At 39.9% G+C, this 22,737-nt stretch overlaps 1 protein-coding gene across 1 annotated transcript in view; it reads right to left on the bottom strand.

Moving 5' to 3' along the window:
• Positions 1-241: 241 nt before the first annotated feature.
• SPATA17 (spermatogenesis associated 17) overlaps positions 242-22,737 on the bottom strand; it is a 285,944-nt gene continuing 263,448 nt past the window's right edge. The window contains exons 10-11 of the mRNA XM_004700147.2: positions 11,355-11,437; positions 242-539 (exon numbers count right to left, since the gene is read on the bottom strand). Coding sequence (XP_004700204.1) covers positions 11,357-11,437 — 81 coding nt within the window. The 3' untranslated portion in view covers positions 242-539; positions 11,355-11,356. The remainder of the gene's footprint in view (positions 540-11,354; positions 11,438-22,737) is intronic.

Here is a 22,737-nt window from a genome sequence, read left to right as displayed (position 1 = left end):
GGAAACCTGTTTCCAAAATGTGCCAATAAAACCCTCTGGATCACCACAGAAGAGTGCCCGAGCCACTGCCGGGAGGCGGTCCCTACTTGGCCCGCAACAGTGGACTCCAGCATGCCAGCCGTCAGGAGGCCAACAATGGCACCAGGCTGGATTTCCTTCTGTTGGTATGCATTGCAGATGACTTGGTGATAAGCAACATTAGCATATATATGTAATAATAAAAGAACACAATCACACTCTATTCAATCTATGACTCCTTGACTATAAAGCACCGTAGTTTATTGAATCATATGGTTTCCGTATATTTTCTTGTAGGACATTTATTCAATTTTCCTTTCAGAGTTGTAGAATTTTTTTGGAAAGAAGCACAGATGATTCTAATTTCTTCTTCTGACACGTAAGAAAGAGAAAACTTCAGAAGTTAAGGGGTTTGTGTCAGCAGTCATGGAAGTAGAATCCAGAACTCTAAGCAGTAGTATTTTCTATTTCACACACACGTCACATCTTAACCTTGAGTTTACATTTTTGTTTTCTACTTCCTAGGAACAAAAGAATAAAATGAGAAAAACAAAGAGAACCCCAATAAACTCAATGAGTCACAAACAAGAGACTCGAACTTCTGATTCTACTCATTCAGAGCTTTGCTTGCGACCCTTTAACCTGATCGTTGTCTACTTCACTGCAACCCCGATGAAGAAACTCCATCATGTATGTTGTTAGACACAGAGGGAGTCAGTGCGAGACTGTCCCGCAGGCTGCCACATTGTGGAGAAACCTCGCAAGCCATCTTCCTGTGGATTGGTGGCTGGGTTGTTTAGTGTCCTCATTCAAAGGTCAGCTTACCAAAGAGAAAGATTCTGAATATAACTTAATAAATTGCAAATTCACTGTGCCCAAACTGAAAAGGGGTTACACATTCACAGAATGTCAAGGTAAATGACAAAATTAAGGAATTTCTCTTGTTGATTTAAAATTGTTGAATTAACTCCTAACTGGGACGTATGCAAGGTTAAGTAAAAACATGTTGCCACAGAACCATAGAAACTATATAGAGAGAGGAATGTGAAGCTATTGTTTCTCACCTCCCCTCCCCCTCTAGGTGCATGCAGTTCTGAAGGTGATGTTTCCATGTCTCCAACTCATTTCCTGGAGAATCCTAAGCTTTCTTATTGACAACCTGTCAAGTGGCAGTTTGGGCACATATGTGGGGCTCAAATTGCGTGTCTTTCTATATTCTTTGAGTTTAGGGACGATAAAAGAAGTTTGAAGGGGCAAGACCAGGCTGGTAGGGTGGATGCAGTTAGATTTAATCACAAATTCTTACAGGAGAGCCCTGGCTGTCCTCTCAGAATAAACAAGTGCGTGTTAGTGATGGGAAACATTCCTCAGCACAACTTTCCTGGCCTTTTCTCACCAATAAATGTTTGCATTTTCTTAAAATTTCTTCTTAATAAGCCCCTCTGATAGTCCTGCTCCCTTTGAGAAGATCAACCAAGACTACCCTTTTTAGGATCCCAAAATAACCCCTGTTATATTCCTGTTACAGCTCACAATGGCCTTGAACTTAGCTGGCCCAGAAGTCAGTCCACAAGCCATGTTGTACCAGCCCGACAAGGCATCACAATGAGACTAAGACAAGTGTATGACTGAACGAACCTCGACGCCCTCCCTGCATATATAAACTGGAACCCTGGACACCATACTTTCTGACTCTCCGTTGTACACTTTATATGTTGGATTATTGTTCTAACTTCGTATACTGTATATACTCGAGTATAAACTGACCCGAATATCAGCCAAGGCACCTAATTTTACCACAAAAAGAGCATTAAAATGCGCTAAAAGACCCCCTCGGCTTATACACGAGTCTATACGGTACCTTCTTTTTCCTTGCACTGTTGCTAAGACCACATTCCTTCTGCGGGCAGGGGTTTTGAGACAAGAATTTCATTCCTTTCCCAATTCAGCTACTAACTAATTATTTGTCACTTTTCTTACTTTTTCCTCAGCTATTTGAGTCATTAATATTTTAAATTTCTATGGAAAAGGAGACAAGGTGCATTGCTTTCCATGCATGACAAGGATTAAAACCTTAAAAACCGGTACCTGACCTCAAAACTGAATCACTTTTTAGTCAGAAGACAGCCTGGACCAAAGTATATTTACAAAGAAGTCTTTGTGTGTGTGTGTGTGTGTGTGTGTGTGTGTGTGTGTGTGTGTGTGACAGACAGACAGACAGACAGAGAACTCACATAGCTTCCATCCAATACATAAATTTACAAGCAATAATTTCACCTGATCTTCCTAATTTTTTCTCCACCTTCATGCTTAAAGTGGCTCTTCTCCCTGGAAATAGTGAATGGCACTAGGAGGATGGGAAAACACTAACTACGTTCTGATTTAGATGAAACTGCTTTGGAGAACATATCAAAGGTTACAAAAGGCAAAGAAAACTGAGAGATGGAATGCAATCCTGCTACTCAGCAGTGAGCCCAGGTGGCACTGTGGTTTAGACTGTGGGCAGCTAACTGAAATGGTGCAGGCTTTTTGTCTCAGAAACCCTTGCTGTGAGTCAGAATTGACTTGGTGGCAGTGGCTTGGTTTTGTTCCGGTTATTCAGAGAATAGATTTTAAACTACTATTAAAATAGTGTTTACATGGTTTCAAATCGTATTTAAGGTCAAGTCTTGCTGCATAACACCAGCAGCTGACTCTCAGTGCATTAGTGATGATGGTTAGGTTATATTTGGTTTATCCTCAGTGTAGACATGCTAAGACATCAATCTGATTTATAAAAACCAAAATCAAACTCACTGCCATTGAGTCAATGCCATTTCATCATGACACTGTAGGGCAGGTTAGAACTGCCCCTGTGGGTTTCTAAACTGTCATTCTACAGGAATAGAAAACCTTGTCTTTCTACTCTGGTGGTTTTGAACTGAAGACCCTGTAGTTAGCATCCCACAGCATAACCACTTTATCACCAAAGCTTTTACAATGCAATAAATGCTCTTTCTTTCCTTTTTATCTACATAGGTTTGAAATGAACTATGTTGCTGAAAAAACCAAGTCCTACAGGCTTGAAGATAAACAAGTGGCCATCTAGCTGAGAAGCAACGAAGTCCACAGGGAAGAAGCACACCAGCCTATGTGATCATGAGGTGTTGACGGGATCAGGTATTAGCACCAAAGACCCAGAAGAAAAAATCTTATCAATGTGAGTGATGGGAAGTACGAAGTGGAGACCAAAAGCCCACCTGTAGACAATTGGACATCCCCTTACAGAAGCATCACAAGGAAGAGACGAGCCAGTCAGGGTGCAGTATAGCACGGATGAAACATTCAACTTTCCTCTTGTTCTTTAATGCTTCCTCCCACAACCCCCCACTATTATGACCCCAATGCTACCTTACACATCCGGCTAGACCAGAACATGATAAATCCTTCAGGACCAATAATGAGAGTAGCAATTCCAGGAGAATAAGGGAAAGTGGGAGGAGGAAGGGGGACCCATTCACAATGATCTACATATAACCCCCACCCAAGGGGATGGACAACAGAAAAGTGGATGAAGGTTGACATCGGTCAGTGTAAGACATGAAAAAATAATAATAATTTATAAATAATCAAGGGCTCATGAGGGAGGGAGGGAAAAAATGAAGAGCTGATTGATACCAAAGGCTCAAGTAGAAAGAAAATGTTTTGAAAACAATGATGGCAACAAATGTACAAATGTGTTTGACACAATGGATGTATGTATGGATTGTGATAACAGTGGACAAGCCCCCAATAAAATGATTTTTTAAAAGAGAAACTCCAAGTGCACTTCAGTTTTACTTTTCCTCATTTTTTTAGCCACTCAGACCAATATTTTTTATGAGGGATAAGGAATTTGGAGGGTTTTTCATGTTTATCTATGTGTCCTGTTAAACCCTTTCTCTCTCTCTCTCCCTCTCTCTGTGTGTGTCTCCGTCTCTCTTGCATCACTCTTTCTAATGGAACTGAAAGGAAAATGTGGTCTGGGCACAAGAGGCAATCAATCCCCGGTGAACTACAGTGAAGTGATGAACTGCCTTGTAGTTGAAACAATCACAGGTCGCTTGAACAATGGTCAGTGCATCTTTATCCCATAGTTTGGTGCAGGCTTCCCTATCCTGCCTTCTTTACAAAGGGTAAACGTACTTCGGGGTATTTGTTGAAATTAAGTTTTAATTGACATCCTCAACTAAGGCTGCTACCAAAATTAAACACCAGTCATGTCCTATGGAAGAGAAGATGGTAACATTTTCTATTCACAAAACATTTAAAAATCCAAGAGAAGTCAGTAAACAATTTTAGATGTCTATCACACATGTTATTTGCACTGCATACTCCTTTTAATTAAAAATGATGTGCAACATTTGCTAGTCATCCTTGTCTGGTATAAATAATTTAGCAAGTCATTATTCTGCCTTCAGGAAAAAAAGATAATTGTCCCTAAATTATTATGATTGAATACAATAAGTCAAGATGTTTTTTTTTGTAATTGAGGGAGAAAAGCAAGTAGTCTCTATTGGAGTATTTTGTTTTAATGCATTGTTTTTGTCTGATTAAGCAAATAAACAAAAACAAATGGAAAAAAATAAAAAGGTACCCATAATCTCGCCACCAACAGATTGCTGCCATTACATTTTGTAATATGTATGTGTATAGTATATATATGTTATATATATATATATGTAGTTCAAAAAAGAGGGGGTGGAGGTAGTTCCGCTGGGCAGCAATTTCATAGTACATCATTTTCTCCACCAGGTGAGCATCAAGCAACTCGCTCTGAGTTGGTGCATCCAGTGGTGTCACCTGGGAAGGTTCTCTCTGGTCACAGTGAATTTTTTTTCATAAAAGCAGTTTCACTCCAATCTCGTTTTTTGTGATGACCGATTTAAGAGACCAGCACGCGGCTGTAAAATTTTGTTTCCTGTTCTGGAAAAAATGCCACAGAAAATGTGATGCTGAACATAACTTACATGGACAGTGTTATGGGAAAAACTCAAGTTTATGAGTGGTTTTCTCATTTCAAAAAGGTGAAATGTTGATTGATGACAAACCTCCTACTGGATGTCCATCAACTTCCCAAATGGATGAAAATGTCGACAAAATTCAAGTGCTCGTGCTCGTAGACCGTTGGCAGACCATTGAAGAGACAGGGAAGTTATCTGGACTACCTTGGAGCACGGTTCAGCGAATTTCATTGGAGGATTGGGGGATGAGAAGGGTCACTGAAATTTGTGCCTCAGGTTCTGACCGACCAGGAAAAAGAGCATCGAGTGGAAACAGGCTGTGATTTGAAAGAACAGCTCCGAAGTGACCAGACTTTATTCCCGAGGGCATCACTGGTGACAAGACACGGTGTTATTCTTATGAGTCCGAAAGCAAACATCAATAAACCAGTGGAAGACACCATAGCCACCCCACTCCAAAAAAGCTCCTCACGTGAAATCAAAGATCAAGATGATGCTAATTTGTTTATGTGATGTGAGGGGGATAGTGCGTTCAGAGTTCATGCCATCAGGTCAGACTGTTAATCAGGTTTTCTATTTAGACGTTCTGAAAAGATTGAGTAACAGTGTGGGACTAAAAAGGCCTGATTTGTGGCAGACAGGGGACTGGTTTTGCCACCACAACAAAGCACCTGCTCACACAACCCTCTCAGTGCACTGTTTTTTGGCAAAAACCAGCATGTCTTTCTTGCCCCACACACCTGAGCTCGCTCTGTGCAACTTCTTTTTGTTTCTGCAAATGAAAATGGACACGAAAGGACAGCGATTTAACAACACAGAAGAGGCGAAGAAAACAAATGGGGGAGGTGCTGTCAGACATCCAAACAGCTGAGTTTGAAAAATGTTTCCAAGAATGGAATTGCAGATTTGACATATGTATTAAGTGTATTGCAGGATACTTTGAAGGTGATAAGGTTGTTTTGTAAAAAAAAAATTTTTTTAAATACATAGCTTTGAAAAAAACTCCAGTTTTGGGTGGTATGCCCCTCATACATGTACGTATACACATATTTAGTACACTGATAATAAATGGAAATATTCTATATGTTCCTGTGTATTTTACATATTGTTGCTGTTAGGTGGCACCGAGTCAGTTCCAGCTCACAGCAGCTCCATGTATAACAGTACAAAACAAATCCTTATAATTGTCACGTTTGAGCCCAGTGTTGTCGTCACTGTGTCAGTCGGTCTTGTCACAGGCCTTCCTCTTTTTCGTCTTCTTCACTGCCCAGGTACTTGACCGAGAATGATGTCCTTCTTCAGGGACCGTTCTCTCCTGAAAACATGTCCAAAACACACGCGACAAAGTCTCACCATCCTTTCCGCTATGAGCATTGGGCTGTGTGTCCTCCAAGGCTGATCTGTTTGTTCTTCTGGCTGTCACAGAACTGCCAATACTCTTCACCAGCGCCATTACATAAATCGATCGATTATTTTTCATGTAATGTCCACTTTTCACATACACATGAGGCAATTGAAAATACCATGGCGTGGGTCAGGCACACTTTACCACTCAAAGTAGTATCCCTGCTTTTCAACACTTTCTATATAGTTATATTTTTTAATGGAATCAAACTATATACACTGCTTTGAATTGAACTTTCATTTCTTCCAAATATATTTTAAGCATCTTATAAAGTTATTAGATGAGCTATGCTAAAATTTTAAAGTCTTCATAACATAGCATTGTATGAGTCTCACTATTTGTTTAACAGCATGTATATGAAGTTTCAATCTTCCATCAATATAAACAGGATTGATATATCTTTGAACTTTTGTTCAATGATTTCTTGCAATAAAATTCTAGAAGAACAATGCCTGGGGCAGTTTTAACTGTTCTCTTAAAGTCTGGGATAAATATTCCCAAACTACCCCTTGAAAGGCTGTAGGAATGCATACTCCAAACAGATTGTTATTCTGCTTCATAGGAATCCTGCAAAGTTTTTCCAGCTTGAGTGACAAAAATAAACCAAGAACCCAAATATATATTTAAAAGTTTTTGTTTGTGCATAATTTAGTTAGCGAGACTGTGATTCTATTCATTTGTTTATTGGAAGTTTGTAATTCCTTTCTTTAGTGTAGATTCATAAATATATTTTACTTTCAGATTGATTTTTGTCATTCCAAAAGTCAAAAACCAAATTCACTACTGACTCATCATGACCGTAGAGCGCAGGGTAGAACTGCCTCTGTCAGTTTCTGAGACTGTTATTCTTTACAAGAGTAGGCCTCCCTGCCTTTTCCACCAGTGACTGGTGGTTTTGAACTGTGGACCTTGCTGATTGCAGCCAATGAATAACCACTATGCCAGCAGAGGTCCCAAATTTTTATCATTATGTATGTCTTATTTCAGAAATATGCTCTTAATGTTTGCCCTAACCTTCCTAACTACAAGAGATGATTGTATATATATATTTAAACTTTCATTGAATGCACTACTTATAGTTCAACACAATGCCCTTGTACCATTTTTATTCTTTCTTCTGTTCTTTTTTATTTTTGCTTTTTCCTAAACACTTGGATTTTTTTAAGAGAGCACAAATGAGCAATAAGTTTCTATTTTTTGTACTAACCTTATATAACACCATTTCTTTCCTTCTTTCCCTCTCTCTGTTTTTTAAAGCTGGGCCCAGAATTTGAGGGTTATAGTTCTTTCTTTACTCAAAATTCTTCAGTCCTTGTACTGTGCTTTCTGACATTTCTTGGTACAGACTCGCAGTTTAACTTCATCATTGGTAATCTGTGCTTTCTTTAGTACGAGTTCTTATAGTATTTAAAGATTCGTGTTTTATATCTTTAAAATGCGAATCTTTAAATACTAATTTTGATCAATGCTTTGGGAACCCCTTTCATTCGGACACGCGCGCGCGTGCGTGTGCATGCGTGTGTGTGTGTGTGTGTGTGTGTGTGTGTGTGTGTGGTAAGAGGCCTTTAAAAAAAAACTAGTGCTCTCTTCTCTGGGATTTCTATTTGTCTGTTCTTGTGTGTTACAACTTTTTCTTATAGTTTGCACCCTTTTACTTATTTTCCTTCTGAACTCTGGGAGAATCTGTTGATCAGGTTTTCTAATGGGCTAAGGATGATCTCCATACTGGCAATCTTCTGCACATAGTCCAATTTTCAGTTCATTTTTCCATCTAGCAACTCTTGCTAGTTCAGTATTCCTTTCTTTGGTGACATTGCATATGTTTCATCGATGAAGCTTTCTCAAAATTCACTGTAAAGAGTAGATCCCTCATACTTTTTGCATCTAGTCTGTGGGATCTATTTGTTCTAAAAGGACTGATCAAATGGTGAGTTTGTTTCCCATGTCACATGTGTTTGCTATCACATAATATCGGCATCATGTTCTCATTGGCTTATTATTATTATTTTAGTTTAAGGATCGTTGGCCTTTAGGGGTGTTTTCCAGTCCAGTCTGTTGGAGCACCACGCCCTGGCCTCAAAGCCTGTTACAACAAGCTCTCTCACTGAGTATGCAACTAACCACTTAAGTCAGTATGTGGGGAATTATTTCCCCTGTGTCTGCCACAAGAACTCAGTTTATAGAATGGCCCTCTCATTCCTACATATACAACAGTATCTATTCTTACTTAACACACTTTGAGTACAGGCTTTCCCCATGACAAGAAATACCTGCTTCCAAAAACACCAGCCACTGGTTCACAGACCAGATGAAGACTTTCTCCTCCGAACCGCATGTGCCAAAGCCCTATGGTCATTGAGGTGCCGAGCCACACAATATTAGTGGGTCTTAGAGATGGCCCACTGGGATGTCTCCACTTACTCGGCTGATAGAAAAATGTGTCTTCCGTAATCTCATTCACATTGATGGCTGCCTACATTGTTTTAGAAATATAAATGGGTAAACACCACTGCCAGGGCAGTGGTGGCTCAGTAGTAGAATGTTCTTTTCCACGTGAAAAAGCTGGGTTCCATTCTTAACCAATCAACCTCAGTGCAGCCATCACTTGGCTAAGGAGACCAGGAAAGGCCTGGTGACCTATTTTTCAGAATCTGATTCACAACTATTCATGGGGATCAGATGGGCAATGTTATATTTGGTTGTTCATGAGGCCAACATGTGTCAGTAACCCTGACTATTCTAAATTATAGCATTAAAGTTATGCGTAGACAGACAACCTGTCAGTCTAGGGAGACTGGCTGACTGAGATCCATAATCCATTTCTTTTTCCTTGGTTCTTGATTGAGGAGAATATGCAGATAATCTTGACTCCTCATTTTTGCTTCATACCTGCAACTAGTGATTTTTGCTATCTTTTGTCCAGTCACTTTAAATTTGACTGAAAATGCCAGAATATGTCCTAACACTCTCACCTCAATTATAATAATTTCCCTATTCTAAAACATTTTTTTTCTAAAATATTTTAACCACCGAATATAGAATTCATTGAGACCATATTTTGTTACTGATGAATTCTACATAAGTATCTTTGTCCTTCTCAAGCTTGTAAACTTTGTTAATCAGAAACCCCAGACGCTATTTCATTGGTATTCCCCAACCACCCAATGCTGCAAAGAATGCATATGCTATGCAAATGATAATGTCTTCATACAGTACTTGAAGGTATTTTAGTTAATATCATAATATATTTTATTGCATTGTATAAAACTATTTAATTTTCTTTCTAAAAAAAATCATTTTATTGGGGGCTCGTACAATTCTTACCACAATCCATACATACATCCATTGTGTCAAGCACATTTGTATATTTTTTGCCATCATCATTCTCAAAACATTTGTCTTCTACTTGAGCCCTTAATATGGCTCATTTTCCCCCCTCCCTCCCCACTCCCCTCACCCTCATGAACCCTTCATAATTCATAAATTATTATTATTTTGTCATATGTTACTCTGTCTGACGTCTCTCCCCGCCCTCTTCTCTGCTGTCCATCCCCCAGGAAGGAGGCTTTACGTAGATTCTTGTAATCAATCGGTTTCCCCTTTCCACCCCACATTCCCTCCACCCTCCAGGCATCACTACTCTCACCACTGATCCTGAAGGATTCATTTGTCCTGGATTCCCTGTGTTTCCAGTTGCTATCTGTACCAATGTACATCCTCTGGTCTAGCCAGATTTGTAAGGGAGAATTGGAATCATGATAGGAGAGGAAGCATTTAAGAACTAGAGGAGAGTTGTGTGTTTCATCGTTGCAACCCTGCACCCTGACTGGCTCATCTCCTCCCCACAACCTTCAGTAAGGGGGTGTCCAGTTGTTTTCTGTTGCAACTAATTTAAATATAAAAAGTACTCCATATTTTTGTCATGCTCCTCTTAGAGAAATTTTGTAAAAGAGATTTGGGGCAAAACCTATGACTGTTAAATATTAAAATTAATATTTCAATATTAAAAATTAAAACTCATACCCTCATCTCAGTAGGATGAGATAAGATTATGAAGTTTTATTTTATGTACAAATAATATCATAGTATGCTTTTGAAAGTCCTGATAGTTAAGTCAATTTTATTTGCTTTTTTAAATGTTATTTTCTATATGAGGATAAATCAAAAAGTACCACTACAAAATTATAGAAACCTTTATTAAGCAAAAATATAAAAATGTAAAACAATTATTTCACAACATATCCTCCATCTAAGTCTAAGCTTTTGAAAACGGTGTTTCCATCTTGCTTATTCATCCCCAAACAATTATGCATATTTCAATTTCTATCATGTAAAAATGACAGTGTTGACACCCTCACAAGAGCCAAGTCATATTCCTTTTCAATGTTCATTGTTTCTCGGGAACAAAAGAACATCTGAATGGGCAAGATCAGGGATGTAGACTGGGTAGGATAAAGTTTTCCAACAAAATTCTGAAGGGGCAACCCTTGCTACTCTTGAAGAATTAGCAGGTCCATTGTCATGATTTGGGGCTGGGGGCGGGGATTCCTCAGTGCAATTTTCCAGGCCACTTTCTCACCAGTGAAGTTTTTAAATTGATTGTTGCTTGTCTCTGGAGAACATCTATGAAGATTACCTCTTTGGACCTCCCCCAAAAAGTTGTCATAATTTTTGAGCTGCCCTCTCTGCCTTGAATTTATTTGGCCCAGCAGATACCATGTAAATTAATGGTGTTAACTTGACTTTGTTTGAAGGCACAGTAATGAGACTAAGGCAGGTGTATTACTGAGAGAACTTGTCTGCAGCCATCCACTGATCACAGAGACACGTTTAAACACGTGTGCTTGTTTTTTAAATAAACCAATGCATTTCTGAACTGGAACACTAATAGCAATACTTATTAAATTACCCTCATATGACTTTTATAGTACTTTAAAAAAGTATATTACCTTTATAAAATCTGCCCAGCTTTTGAATATAGTTTCCCATACTTCGAGAAGAGCTCAAATGATGGTAATACCGTTTGGAAATCCTAAGAGAGGAAAAAGCAAAGTTATCACAGAGATCTTAGTGAGTTTGTATTACTATCATTGTTTAGAATACAATAAATTGCTAGACAATTAAGAAAGTAAAATTTGCTGAAGATCATCCAACAATGGTGGGAACAGTCTACTCAAAGGCAGCTGCCAGAAATTCAGGCTTGATTCAGAAGTGGATGTGGATGTGCTGTTGTCAGATGGATCTTGGCTGAAAGCTGAGAACACCAGAAAGACAGATGCGTACTTCTGTTTTATTGACTATGCCAATGCTTTCAATTGTGTGGACCATAACTCGTTAGGGATAGTCTTGAGACGAATGAGACTCTCAGACACTGCATTGTCCTCCTGTGGAATTTGTACATGAATCGAGAGGCAGTTACGCAAACAGAAAATGGAATAAGGCATGGTTTAAAATTAAAAGAGGTGTGCATCAGGGTTGTATCCTGTCACCAAATGTATTCAATTTATACATTGAGCAAATAATCAGGGACACCGAATTCCATGAAGAGTGTGGCGGCAGGGTTGGAGGAAGGCTTATTAGCAACCTTCGGAATGCAGCTAATACAACTTTGCTTGCTGAAAGTGGGGACGATTTGAAGCACTTGTTAATGAAGACCCAAGATTTCAGCCTTCAGTGTGGACTACAACTCAACATAAAGAACCCACAAAATCCTCCCGATTGGGCCCAATAGGTAACATCGTGATAAATCTAGAAAAAGTTGAAGTTGTCAAAGATTTCCTTTTGCTTGGATCCACAACCTGTTCATGGAAGCAGCAGTCACGAGACCAAAGGGAGTTGCATTAGGTGAATCTGCTGTACACGACCTCTTGACGGTGTTGAAAAGCAGAGATTTTACTTTGAGGACTGGTATTTTCAATCACCTCACATGCATCTAACTGTTGTACATTGAATAAGGAAGACCAAAGAAGAATGAGTGCATTTGAAGGATGGACTGGAGAAGACTGTTGCGAGTACCATTGACTGCCAAATGAACAAGCAAATCAGTCTTGGAGGAAGCACAGAGAGAATGCGCCAGAGAAGCAAGAATGGTGTGACTTCTTCTCACATCCTGTCAGCATGATTTCAGGAGAGACCAGTCCTGGAGCAGGATGTCATGCTTGCTTAGTAGAGGGACAGTGGAAAAGAGGAAAAGCCTCTGTGGGTCGGGTTGATGCAGGACTGCAGCAATGTGCTCAAAAATAAGAACAAGTATAAGAAAGGCAGAGGAACGAGCAGTGGTTTGTTTTGTTGTATGATCAATCCTAAGGTTAGGAACCAACTCGTGGCACCTAACATCACCACCAAAATTGCTAGTTAGATGTCATGAATTGTACTTCAAATTTCTCATTACATCATCAAACAAAACAAAATCAACAGGGAAATTTCAGAAGCCTCATTAGTTGAAAGTTAGATACAATGAAAGTTTCATTACATATGTAGTTACTAATAGCTATGGGTGGTACCTGCTATAAGTTTGGAGTGGTGCAAAGATTTGATATCGTCTTCTGTCCAAAGCACTCAGGTGTTTTTTTTTTTCACTTTGGTCTACAAGGTTCCACATGATATTGATTTTTACTCCTTCTCTGACATCATTTGTTTACTTTTGCATTCCCTGTTATTTTATCCTCTCTAGCAACATTTTCTTGAACACTTTGCGTCTCAGAATCTTTATCCTGACAAGTTGCTTCCACATAGACAGCTTGGTTTCCACGTAATCCCTCCCTCCAGCATACCTTGTTCAAGGAGCCCCTTTTAGAAAAGAGTACCACGGACATTCTCCTCCTGTGGTGGGTGCCACCAAGTTGATGTCAACGCATCATGACCCTATCCAACCCTGTCCAACAGAGCGCGCCTTGGCTTCCTGTGCGTGGGAATCGACTCGATGGTGTGGTTTGGTTTTAATCAGGACCAGATCATCAGGTCTTTTCTCCCATGATGCAGTTGGTGGATTTGAACTGTAGGCCTCTCAGTTAACACTCAAGCATTTAAGCTTAAACCATCAAGACTCCTTCCTTTTACCTTGAGTTTTTTCTTGATAGCAATGACCACTCTTTGATATTATATACTTAAATATGTTTACTTTATGTTCCCTGTGATAAAGGAAGTTTTCAAAGAAATAGTTGCATTATTTTGTGAAAAATAATTACTTATTGATTGAATGGGTGAAAGAGGGAGGGTAAAATATCCAAATAATTATAATAGAGAACTAATTGTGGTAGGTGTCACAAACCTTATTAAAACAATTTCTAAAGTAGTTCAGAGGGAAGATTTCTGTTCTTAGATAACCAAAGAAGTAGCATTTGAATGGCAATAGAAAGGAATTTTTTATGCATATTGCATAGACAAACTAGTTAAGGAAAAAATCCATCAAGTCAACAGTAAATACTGTAAATAAATGGCCAGATTATATTAATTTTCTCCTTGGAAAAGATACCTATCCTTAATGAAAAGTATTTGAATTGCTATGGTTGGTTTGCTTGTTTGGTTGGTCGGTTGGTCGGTTGGTGGGTTATAACGCCAGACCCTTACCTGGGCTGATATATTATCGACACACAAAAATGAGCAATTAAAGAACATGTGGGTGCCACCGTCACAAACATCTAGCTCTCAGTTCTGGTACAACAGAGCCAATGATCCTAAATATGTGTATCTGCTTTGGTGACTAATGCTACTCGCGACTCAGAGAAGGCTGTGCATCTTTTGCTCTGTGTTTGTGAAACAGAAAGGCCCCAGTGACCGAGGAGGGTACATGTTGGGCTGTTAACTGCAAGGTCAGCAGTGGAACTCACTAGCACTCTGAAGATGAACACAGATTTATAGCCTTGGAAACCTAAAGAGGTAGTTCTAGTCTATCCTACGGGGTCACAATGAATTCAAATCAACTCAATGGCTTGAGCCAGTGTGTGTGTGTGTGTGTGTGTGTGTGTGTGTGTATAGCAAAATGTGACTGCACTCAAATGACATGAAGGATGAAACATGGTACTGCACACAATTTTTTAGGACAGAGAAAATTTGAGCCTGCAGATTAGAAAAAGGCAAAGTAATTAATTTGAACAAAACCCTTCCTCTTGGGCAGCAATGATGAACTTTACTTACACCTGCATCATTTCCCCTTTGGGACTGAGAGTCCATACCATTGTTTTTGTTTGTTGTAAACAGTGGCTTTGGAGACACTCCAGAATTAACACCATGTCTGTAATAGTTGCACATGGCATGTATTTTAGGCATAAGGTTCCCAGGTGGTACAAAGGTTAAGCATCTAGCTGCTAACCTAAAGATGAATGGTTTGAACCAACCCAGAAGCACTGCGGGAGAAAGACTTGTCGATAGACTCCAATAAAGATTACAGCCAAGGAAACCCAATGGAGCAGCTAAACTCTGTCAAGTGGGTTATTATGAACAACAACAACAACACAACAACTGTTTAAGTATATGTGAAACAGAATAGTTTGTATAATGTCAACAACTGGATGAACACTGAACCCTAGAGCTGAGAATAGTTTTAATTATGTAAGTATGTAGCAATATTTCATTCAATTTTCAAGAAAGTAAATGAAGTTAGTGCTATTCAAAAGATTTTAATTTAACTTTTAATATCCACCAAATTATATTTTTTATTATAAAATTTAATATTTCAAAAATAGCAATTTTAAAGAACAAGTAAGTTAAAATGTTTGTTTTATCTTTAGTTTACATCTGTGATACAAATACTTGAATTATATATACTTGAAGTAGATTATACTTTCTTTTCATTACAAATATATGATCACTGAAATTTTCATTTTAAAATATAATTAATGGCTCTAGTAAAACACCTGGAAGAAAAACAAGTTGTATGGGCAGTTCTACTTTCTCCCCTAGGGGCGCTCCCAGTCAGAATTGACTAGATGGCAGTGAAGTAACAGTTTACTAAGCTCTGATAAATAGGGAAGGTATATTCCTAGATTCTTTTTCCCTCACATCTCATGGGGTGGTTGGCATTTTAACCAAAATAATCTAATGCAGACTAGGTTTATCTGATAGTCTTTCACCTTGTATCTATTTTAAAAATTATTTCTTAATAGTACACTTAAGAAAATATCATTTTTTTATTTATTGAGAATTAAATTTTTGTTTGGTTGTTACTTTAAAAATTTTTTAATTTTTATCCTAATATCCTGCCTGAAAACAAACTTTTGACAGCGGCGGTGTGGGCAGTGGGAGAGGTACTGGTCTGGCTTTGGGATCACCTCATCCTGTCTTGAACAAATATTAAGCACTACACCAAGTCCTTCCGTACACAGAGCTCGACATGAATGGATGGCCTGCCACGTGTGAGTATTGTCAGCTGAGTGAGGTATTTAATCGATCTGAATCTGAGAGTTTCCTCCTTTGTAAAATGAGTATCTATATCTTTCTGGGGTTTTGTGAGGATTAACTCAGGTAAAACTTTTAACATTTAGTACTAGCAATTTTCTCCCACGATAGAATTGGGTTCATAGTCTATGTACTATGTTCCTTCAACAGCCCAATGAAGCTAATTCCTTAGATGCTCATACCCAAAATCACAGACCAAACTCATAGCCCTGGAGTCAATTCTGACTCATAGCGACCCTATAGGACAGAGTAGAACTTCTCCTTCAGGTTTCCAAAACTATGAATCTTCACCGGAACAGACAGCCTCAACTTTCTCCCATGGAATGGTTGGTGGGTTCAAAGGGTTGATCTTGAAGTTAGCAGCACAACACATTGTGACTCACTAAGTCACCAGGCTTCTTATAGGAGATTAATGGGCAGTAATGCTGTGAACCGGGAATCAATGGGCTTTACTCATGTCCTCCATCAGTACAACTATTTTCAGTGAACACCTGAATATATGTCCAGTTATTTGTGTTAAAGACCTAGCAAACTATAACTGAAATTCATAGAATACAGCTCTACTCTGCCATGCATGCCATGGGTTGGAGTGGACTAGACCACCCAATGGTTTGGTTTTCTTGGAAAACCATAATAATATAATGTGATATCAAATATAACAATGCAGTAATATAAGTAGCACTTCTAATATTGTCTTTCTTCATCCCTGTGCATCTTCTGTGTCCTGAAGTTTGAACTCCCCTAACAAAGGAAAGTGAACATTCTTTCATCTGAGTATTCAGTGAATATTGCAGTACTCTGGTGTTTCAGGCACTATGTTAGGCTCCAGTCAATGGTACACAAAATTTGCTCTTGTCTTCCCAGCAGTCCTCACAGAGTAGTGGAAGAGTCAGACAGTAGTCATTTACAATGCTCCGAGTAAACAATGCTTGACATGTCAAATATCTGCCATCGATGCCCACTGAAGGAAAACCTTCCAGAAACAGTCTTTCCTATTTCTTTACCTAAAAAGCCCACATTCTTAACTTGGTGTGGTAGTTACATAATTTATGTCAACGTGTATTAACAGTGAAAGGGTGAAGTCTAACTTGTCAATCAGGTCACCGAATGATGATGCCTCCTTGTGGGCATGACCTTCTCCTGAGGATTCTGGGAACTTCCTCCCTCTTTTTGCCTTCACCTTCCTGTTGACAAGCCAGGAGGAGACTTGCTGAGACCTGCAAGGAGCTCCTCTTCCTGCTTCACCTTCCTGTTGAAGAGCCACACTCGGAGAGCAGGAGGAGCCACGTGGAGACCCGCTCCGCTGCTGAGATGCTTCCACTGCCACTGGATCCACAAGACTTTTCATCTACCAACCTGTGATATTCCTGCATTTGCATCAATGCATGTGGCTGCATGAGTCTGAAGAGAGATTCATGGATGAATAGCGGACATATGGGCTAATATCAGACTTATGGACCTGATCAGAACTGGGCTGGGATGTTTTCTTAATACACAATTACCCTTTGATATGAATGTCCCTGGATTTGCTTCTCTAGTCAACTCAGTCGAAAGCCCTTGCTCTTAATCAACTAATGCTATTTCCTCTGGCATGGGAAAAGATTAATATGCCATTAGGATAGTGTTGAATTAAAATTTTTAAAATCTTGTGTTCATCTCTGTTTGCTTAAAACCAGCCGCTCATGGATAAGACAGAAGAGGTTGCCATAGGAAGCTCTTTGTGAGCTTGAGAAATCCACCTGCATGTTTGGGCGGTGTCACTTTTTACATGGGGGTTGGGAGGATTGCTTTAATGAAAAATAACCTCATTAAGAAAAAAACACTGGGGATAGTGATTCTGAACCATGCCATTCTCCTTGTCTGCCAGAACAGACAGCTTTTGCTATTAGGATGTCCAGCCAAACACAAATAAGCCACTGCCAAAATGAGCTCCTTGGGACAATTTAGGAGTCTCTGCAAGGGAATGGCTCTCTGAGCTGGAAGAAAGCCCAGGTCCACTTTCAAGCCCAAGTCAAAGTGACAAAGAACAAATTTCCTGGGCCACTCACCCCCTAAGTGCAAGATCACTTTGGGTTGGCAGCTGCACTGTTTATCTAGTTATTTAAGGCTTCTCACCAGATTCTTGCACCTGAGGACTTAAAGCACCAGCTTCCATGTTAGTAAGCAGAACCGTGCTGACAGACCTTCACAGACAGAAGCCCAGACATGAGAGACAAGGCGAAACTCGGAGGTTATGCACATACCGTTTAACCTAAAATGCTCGGTGCTTATTCAGTTCTAAAGTACTGTAAAGAAGGGGGATGGAGGCACTTTGGGCTGAATATGTAATAAATAGTATTTTAATTGGAAATATTTCTGGAATGAGACCTCCATTACCATCTGGCTAGCACTTCAGATTTTGCCTACTCTTCACACAAGGGTCTATTTCTCTTAGTTAGCCTGGCGTTATTTTTACCTGACCCAACTTTGCTTTCTTCATGAGTTCTCCACAGCATGTAGGAAACTCTGTCAAGGTGTGGGCATCCACACATTTTTGACAGAAGACTGCAGACCACGGTTAGAGATTTTTCTGTTCACTCTGAGAACACATCACGTTCGGGAACACATCCTAAAGAATTTTCTGTGATTTGTCCACTCAGATATTACCCTCTAGTATTGTTCTTTTAGTGAAGTCCCAAAGACACCGATTCTATCTAATATTCTATTGACAATGTGTAATCAACCTGAACCTAAAAAAAGAAAAGAAACCCAGCTTCTATATTACAATATGCCCAGATCCTCAATGTTGCTATTTGCAAGTTGTTTTAAAAAAATCTTTCTTAGGACTTCTACTTCAAGGTAGTGTGGTATCGGAGACATGCAGCTTGGATTTAGAAACTACCTTTACTCTTTTTTCTCCCCCAGTACTTTTAAAATAACTTTTTATGGTGCATTAGGTGGGGGTTGCAGATGAGATCATAATGTTTACATTCAACAATTTAAACAACTTGTCAACCCTACCAAAGCCTTGCCCTGTTCTTCCCCTGTCCCACCTCCCCCAGCCTCCTGTGCCCCTCTTATAGGATATTACCATCCCTGGTTACTCATTAAGAAGCTTTGTGATCTTGAGTAAGTTGTTTAACCTCTCTGATACTTCACTCTCTTCATTTGACAAACAAGAATGAAAAGATTATGTTCTGCTCACAGGATTGCTATGAAGATCAAATGAGTTCATACATATAAAGCACTAAAAACAATACCTGGCATATAGCAAGCACTATCACTTTGCTAGCAATTTTCAAGCCCAACCTCTCAAACACACTGAACAAAGTAATTGTGGACCACTTATCCTAAATAGTTGCTCGTTCAAAGGTCATTTGTATTTGATGGTGGTGTAATCATTTCTGTTTACACTTCAATGTGGCTATATTTAAATTCTAAAATTATAGATTTGAAACTAGTTCTTTTTCCACGTTTGTGTCCTCCTTTTCCTTAGTAGCTTCATCACTCTTTCTCTTTTTTAACTCATATTCGAGAAGCTAAGCAAAGTATCTAGTACAAGCTGGTAGCCTGATGAACCGTATTTGACTGAAGGAACCCTGGTGATGCAGTGGTTTATGCACTGAGCTGATAACTGCAAGTCAGGGGTGTGAACCCATCTGTCACTCCTGGGAAGAAAATGAGACTCTCTCTCGGCTCCTGTAAAGATTTAAAGTCTCAGAAACCCGAAGGGTCCATTTACTCTGTGCTGAGGGTCACTATGAGTCTGAATGAATTCCATGGCAGTGGGTTTGGATTAGAAGGAGTGACTGAATAAACAGACGTGGCTCTCGGCAAAGCAGGGATCTATTGAAAGCCTGAATCTTCTGGAACAGTGTATCCTTGCTTTCTCATTCAGTCCCTTCACTCTACACCAAGTGACAGTGACCTGACCCTCCTGTCAACAGGGCCATCTTAACGTCCACTCCACTGACTGGAGCCTTTCCTTTTCTGGAGCCACACATGACCAGTCCATCTAATTCCATGCCCTGGTCCCTCTGCGCCTCCAGTTCCCAAGGTCTTTATACACGTGGAGGCAGATGGTGCAGGTAGGGGGTAGGTAGAGGAGAAAGATAATTAAAGTAGAAAAAAAGATGAGAGAGCTTTTTCTATGAGCTTTATGTGTGGGAAGAGGTGATATCTGTTTTATGGTATTCCCAGCACCACCACAGTGCCTGGCACACGCCAGAACTAAAAAAATTTTTTTGTCAATTGAAATATGACTTCTTATGGTGTCCCTGTGTGATAGTTAGGTTTTTTGTGCCAACATGGCTCCTGTAGGAATATAGGGGTCACAGCTTGATTGGAGGGTGACTGAGACAAATGGTTCTTCAAGGCTAGCCACTTCCTCTTTCTTCCTGGTGATTGGACCAGCTACCTGCTACTGGAGTTAGCCGTTCTGTGCAAACTGTGGGCTGAGCCAGCCAATGGATCTTGCTGGATCGTGTCACTATCACTACCTGCTTGAATACATTGCTGCACTACCGGCCTCTGCTATGCCTGGACATCTCATCTTCCTGCTGTTGCCCCTCCCGGCCATTCCACCTCGCCATGTCTGCTGCCTGCACACAAATCCTGCACCTTCTGCTAGCGTCTTTGCTGTCTGCTTCCTTCACCTTTGACCAGTGGTGGGCGTGAATTACAAAGACCTTCAGTCTATTATCTGTCCCACAAAAGTGAGCTGGATTGAGCCTTCTGTACTGCTGTGTGGACTAATTAGCTGTTGTACTCCTTTTTTTTTTTTTTAAGGATTGCTACAAAATCATAGCAACCTTTATTAAACATAAGTATTAAAATGTGAGGGAGCTCTCATGGTGTGGTGATTACGCATTTGGACTGTGATCCACACTGTGACCATTTTGAAAGCCCCAGCAACAGGGAAAGACTGGGCTTTCTACTCCTGTTAACAGTACAGTCTGGGAAACCACAGGGGGTCACCATGAGTCAGCATGCTGGATGGCAGTTGGTTTGTTTAGCAGAATTTCTGCAGACAAATTCTCTCAGTAATACACTTGTCTTATAACCAAGGGTGGTTCCTACACACACACACACACACACACACACACACACACACACACACACGGTCTAATCCAGATAGTGACTTCCAAAAGAATCTGCTGCACCAGTCAAATTCAAGGCAGAGAGGCCTGTGTGTGTGCATTGTTTGTTGTTCTGAGTCCAGTCCGACTCATAATGGCCCTATGTAAAACAGGACAAACCCTTGCCCAGTCCTGCTCCATCTTCACGATTGTCCTTATGTGGGGCCCATTGTTGCAATGTGTCAGTTGATCTCCTCTCGGGTTTTCCTCTTTTTTGCTGCCCCTCCATTTCACCAAGCACGATGTCCTTCTTCAGGGACCCTCCTGATAACATGGCCAAGGTTTGTGAGAGCAAGTCTCACTTCCTTTCCTCTAAGGAGCATTTTGACAGTACTTCTTCCCAAACTGTTTTCTTTGTTCTTTTGGCAGCTCGTGGTACCTTCAAAATTCTTCGCCAGCATCATATTCAAATGCATCGACTTTTCTTCCATTGTCCTTACTCAATGTCCAACATTCGCATACATAGAAGGCAATTAAAAATACCATGGCTTGTGTCTGGAGCACCTGAGTCCATAAAGGATCATCCAAACTTTTCAATGCTTTAAAAAGACATCTTATGGAGCCTATTTTCCCCATACAATGCTTTACTTGATATCTTGACTGCTGCTTCCATGAGTACTGATTGCGGATCCAACAAGACAAAATCCTTGACAACTTCAATCTTTTCTCCACTTATCATGATGCTATCTATTGGTCCAATATTGTGAGGATTTTGGTCTTCTTAAATTGAGTTGCTTAATCCCTACTGAAGGGTATAATCCTTGGTCTTCATCAGCAAGTGTTTCAAGTCCTCTTGACTTTCAGCAAGGAAAGTTGTGTCAACTGCATAGCACAGGTTGTTAATCAGCCTTCCTCTGATCCTGATGTCACATTCGACTCCATATAATCCAACTACGCTGATTACTTGCTTAGCATACAGATTTTAAAAGAATGAGAGGATATAGCCAAGATTCACACCTTTCCTGATTTTAAATCATGCAATATTCCTTTGATCTGTTCACACAACTGCTTCTTTATCCACATGTTCTGCATGAGCACAATGAAGTGTCCTGGAATTCTCATTCTTCTCAAGGTTATTCATAGTTTGTTAGAGTCCACACAGTTCAATGCCTTTTCATAGTCAATGAAACACAAGTAAACATCTTTATGGCATTCTCTGCTTTGAGTCAAGATTCATCTGAGATCAGCATGATATCCCTTGTTTTCAAATCCTCTTCTGAATCCAGCCTGAACTTGTGGCAACTCCCTGTCAATGTACTACTACAATGCTTGATGGATGCTCTTCGGCAAAATTTGACTTGCAGGTAATATCAATGATATTTCTCTAGAATTTGAGCATTCTTGTTGGGTCTCCTTTTTTTTTTTTTAAACATTTTATTAGGGGCTCATACAACTCTTATCACAATCCATACACACATCAATTGTGTAAAGCGCATTTGTACTTCATTCTCAAAACATTTTCTCTCCACTTAAACCCCCAACATCAGGTCCTCATTTTTCCCCTCCCTCCCGGCTCCCCCCCACCTCAACCCCCTGTCCCTCATGAGCCCTTGATAGTTTATAAATTGTTATTTTGTCAAAGCTTGCCCTTCTTGCTATAAAAACCTGTCCTTTTATTTATATAATCGTAAGTTCCCTGGTTTTGTTTCTCTAGAGAAATCTGCCTAACACACCCTGTTTCCAAGCAAACTAATTCCTATCTTCAGAGTAAACATGCTGAAAATTGTTGTTGCTCGGTGCCTTTGAGTTGGTTCTGATCCATAGTGACCCTATGCCCAACAGAACCATCACTGACTGCCTCGTGCTTTGCCATCCTCAC

This window comes from Echinops telfairi, unplaced genomic scaffold, assembly GCF_000313985.2.
Source record: "Echinops telfairi isolate 266 unplaced genomic scaffold, ASM31398v2 ScPeMD7_7424;HRSCAF=8462, whole genome shotgun sequence".
Taxonomy (NCBI): domain Eukaryota; kingdom Metazoa; phylum Chordata; class Mammalia; order Afrosoricida; family Tenrecidae; genus Echinops; species Echinops telfairi.
This window is presented reverse-complemented; position numbering and strand designations above follow the sequence as displayed.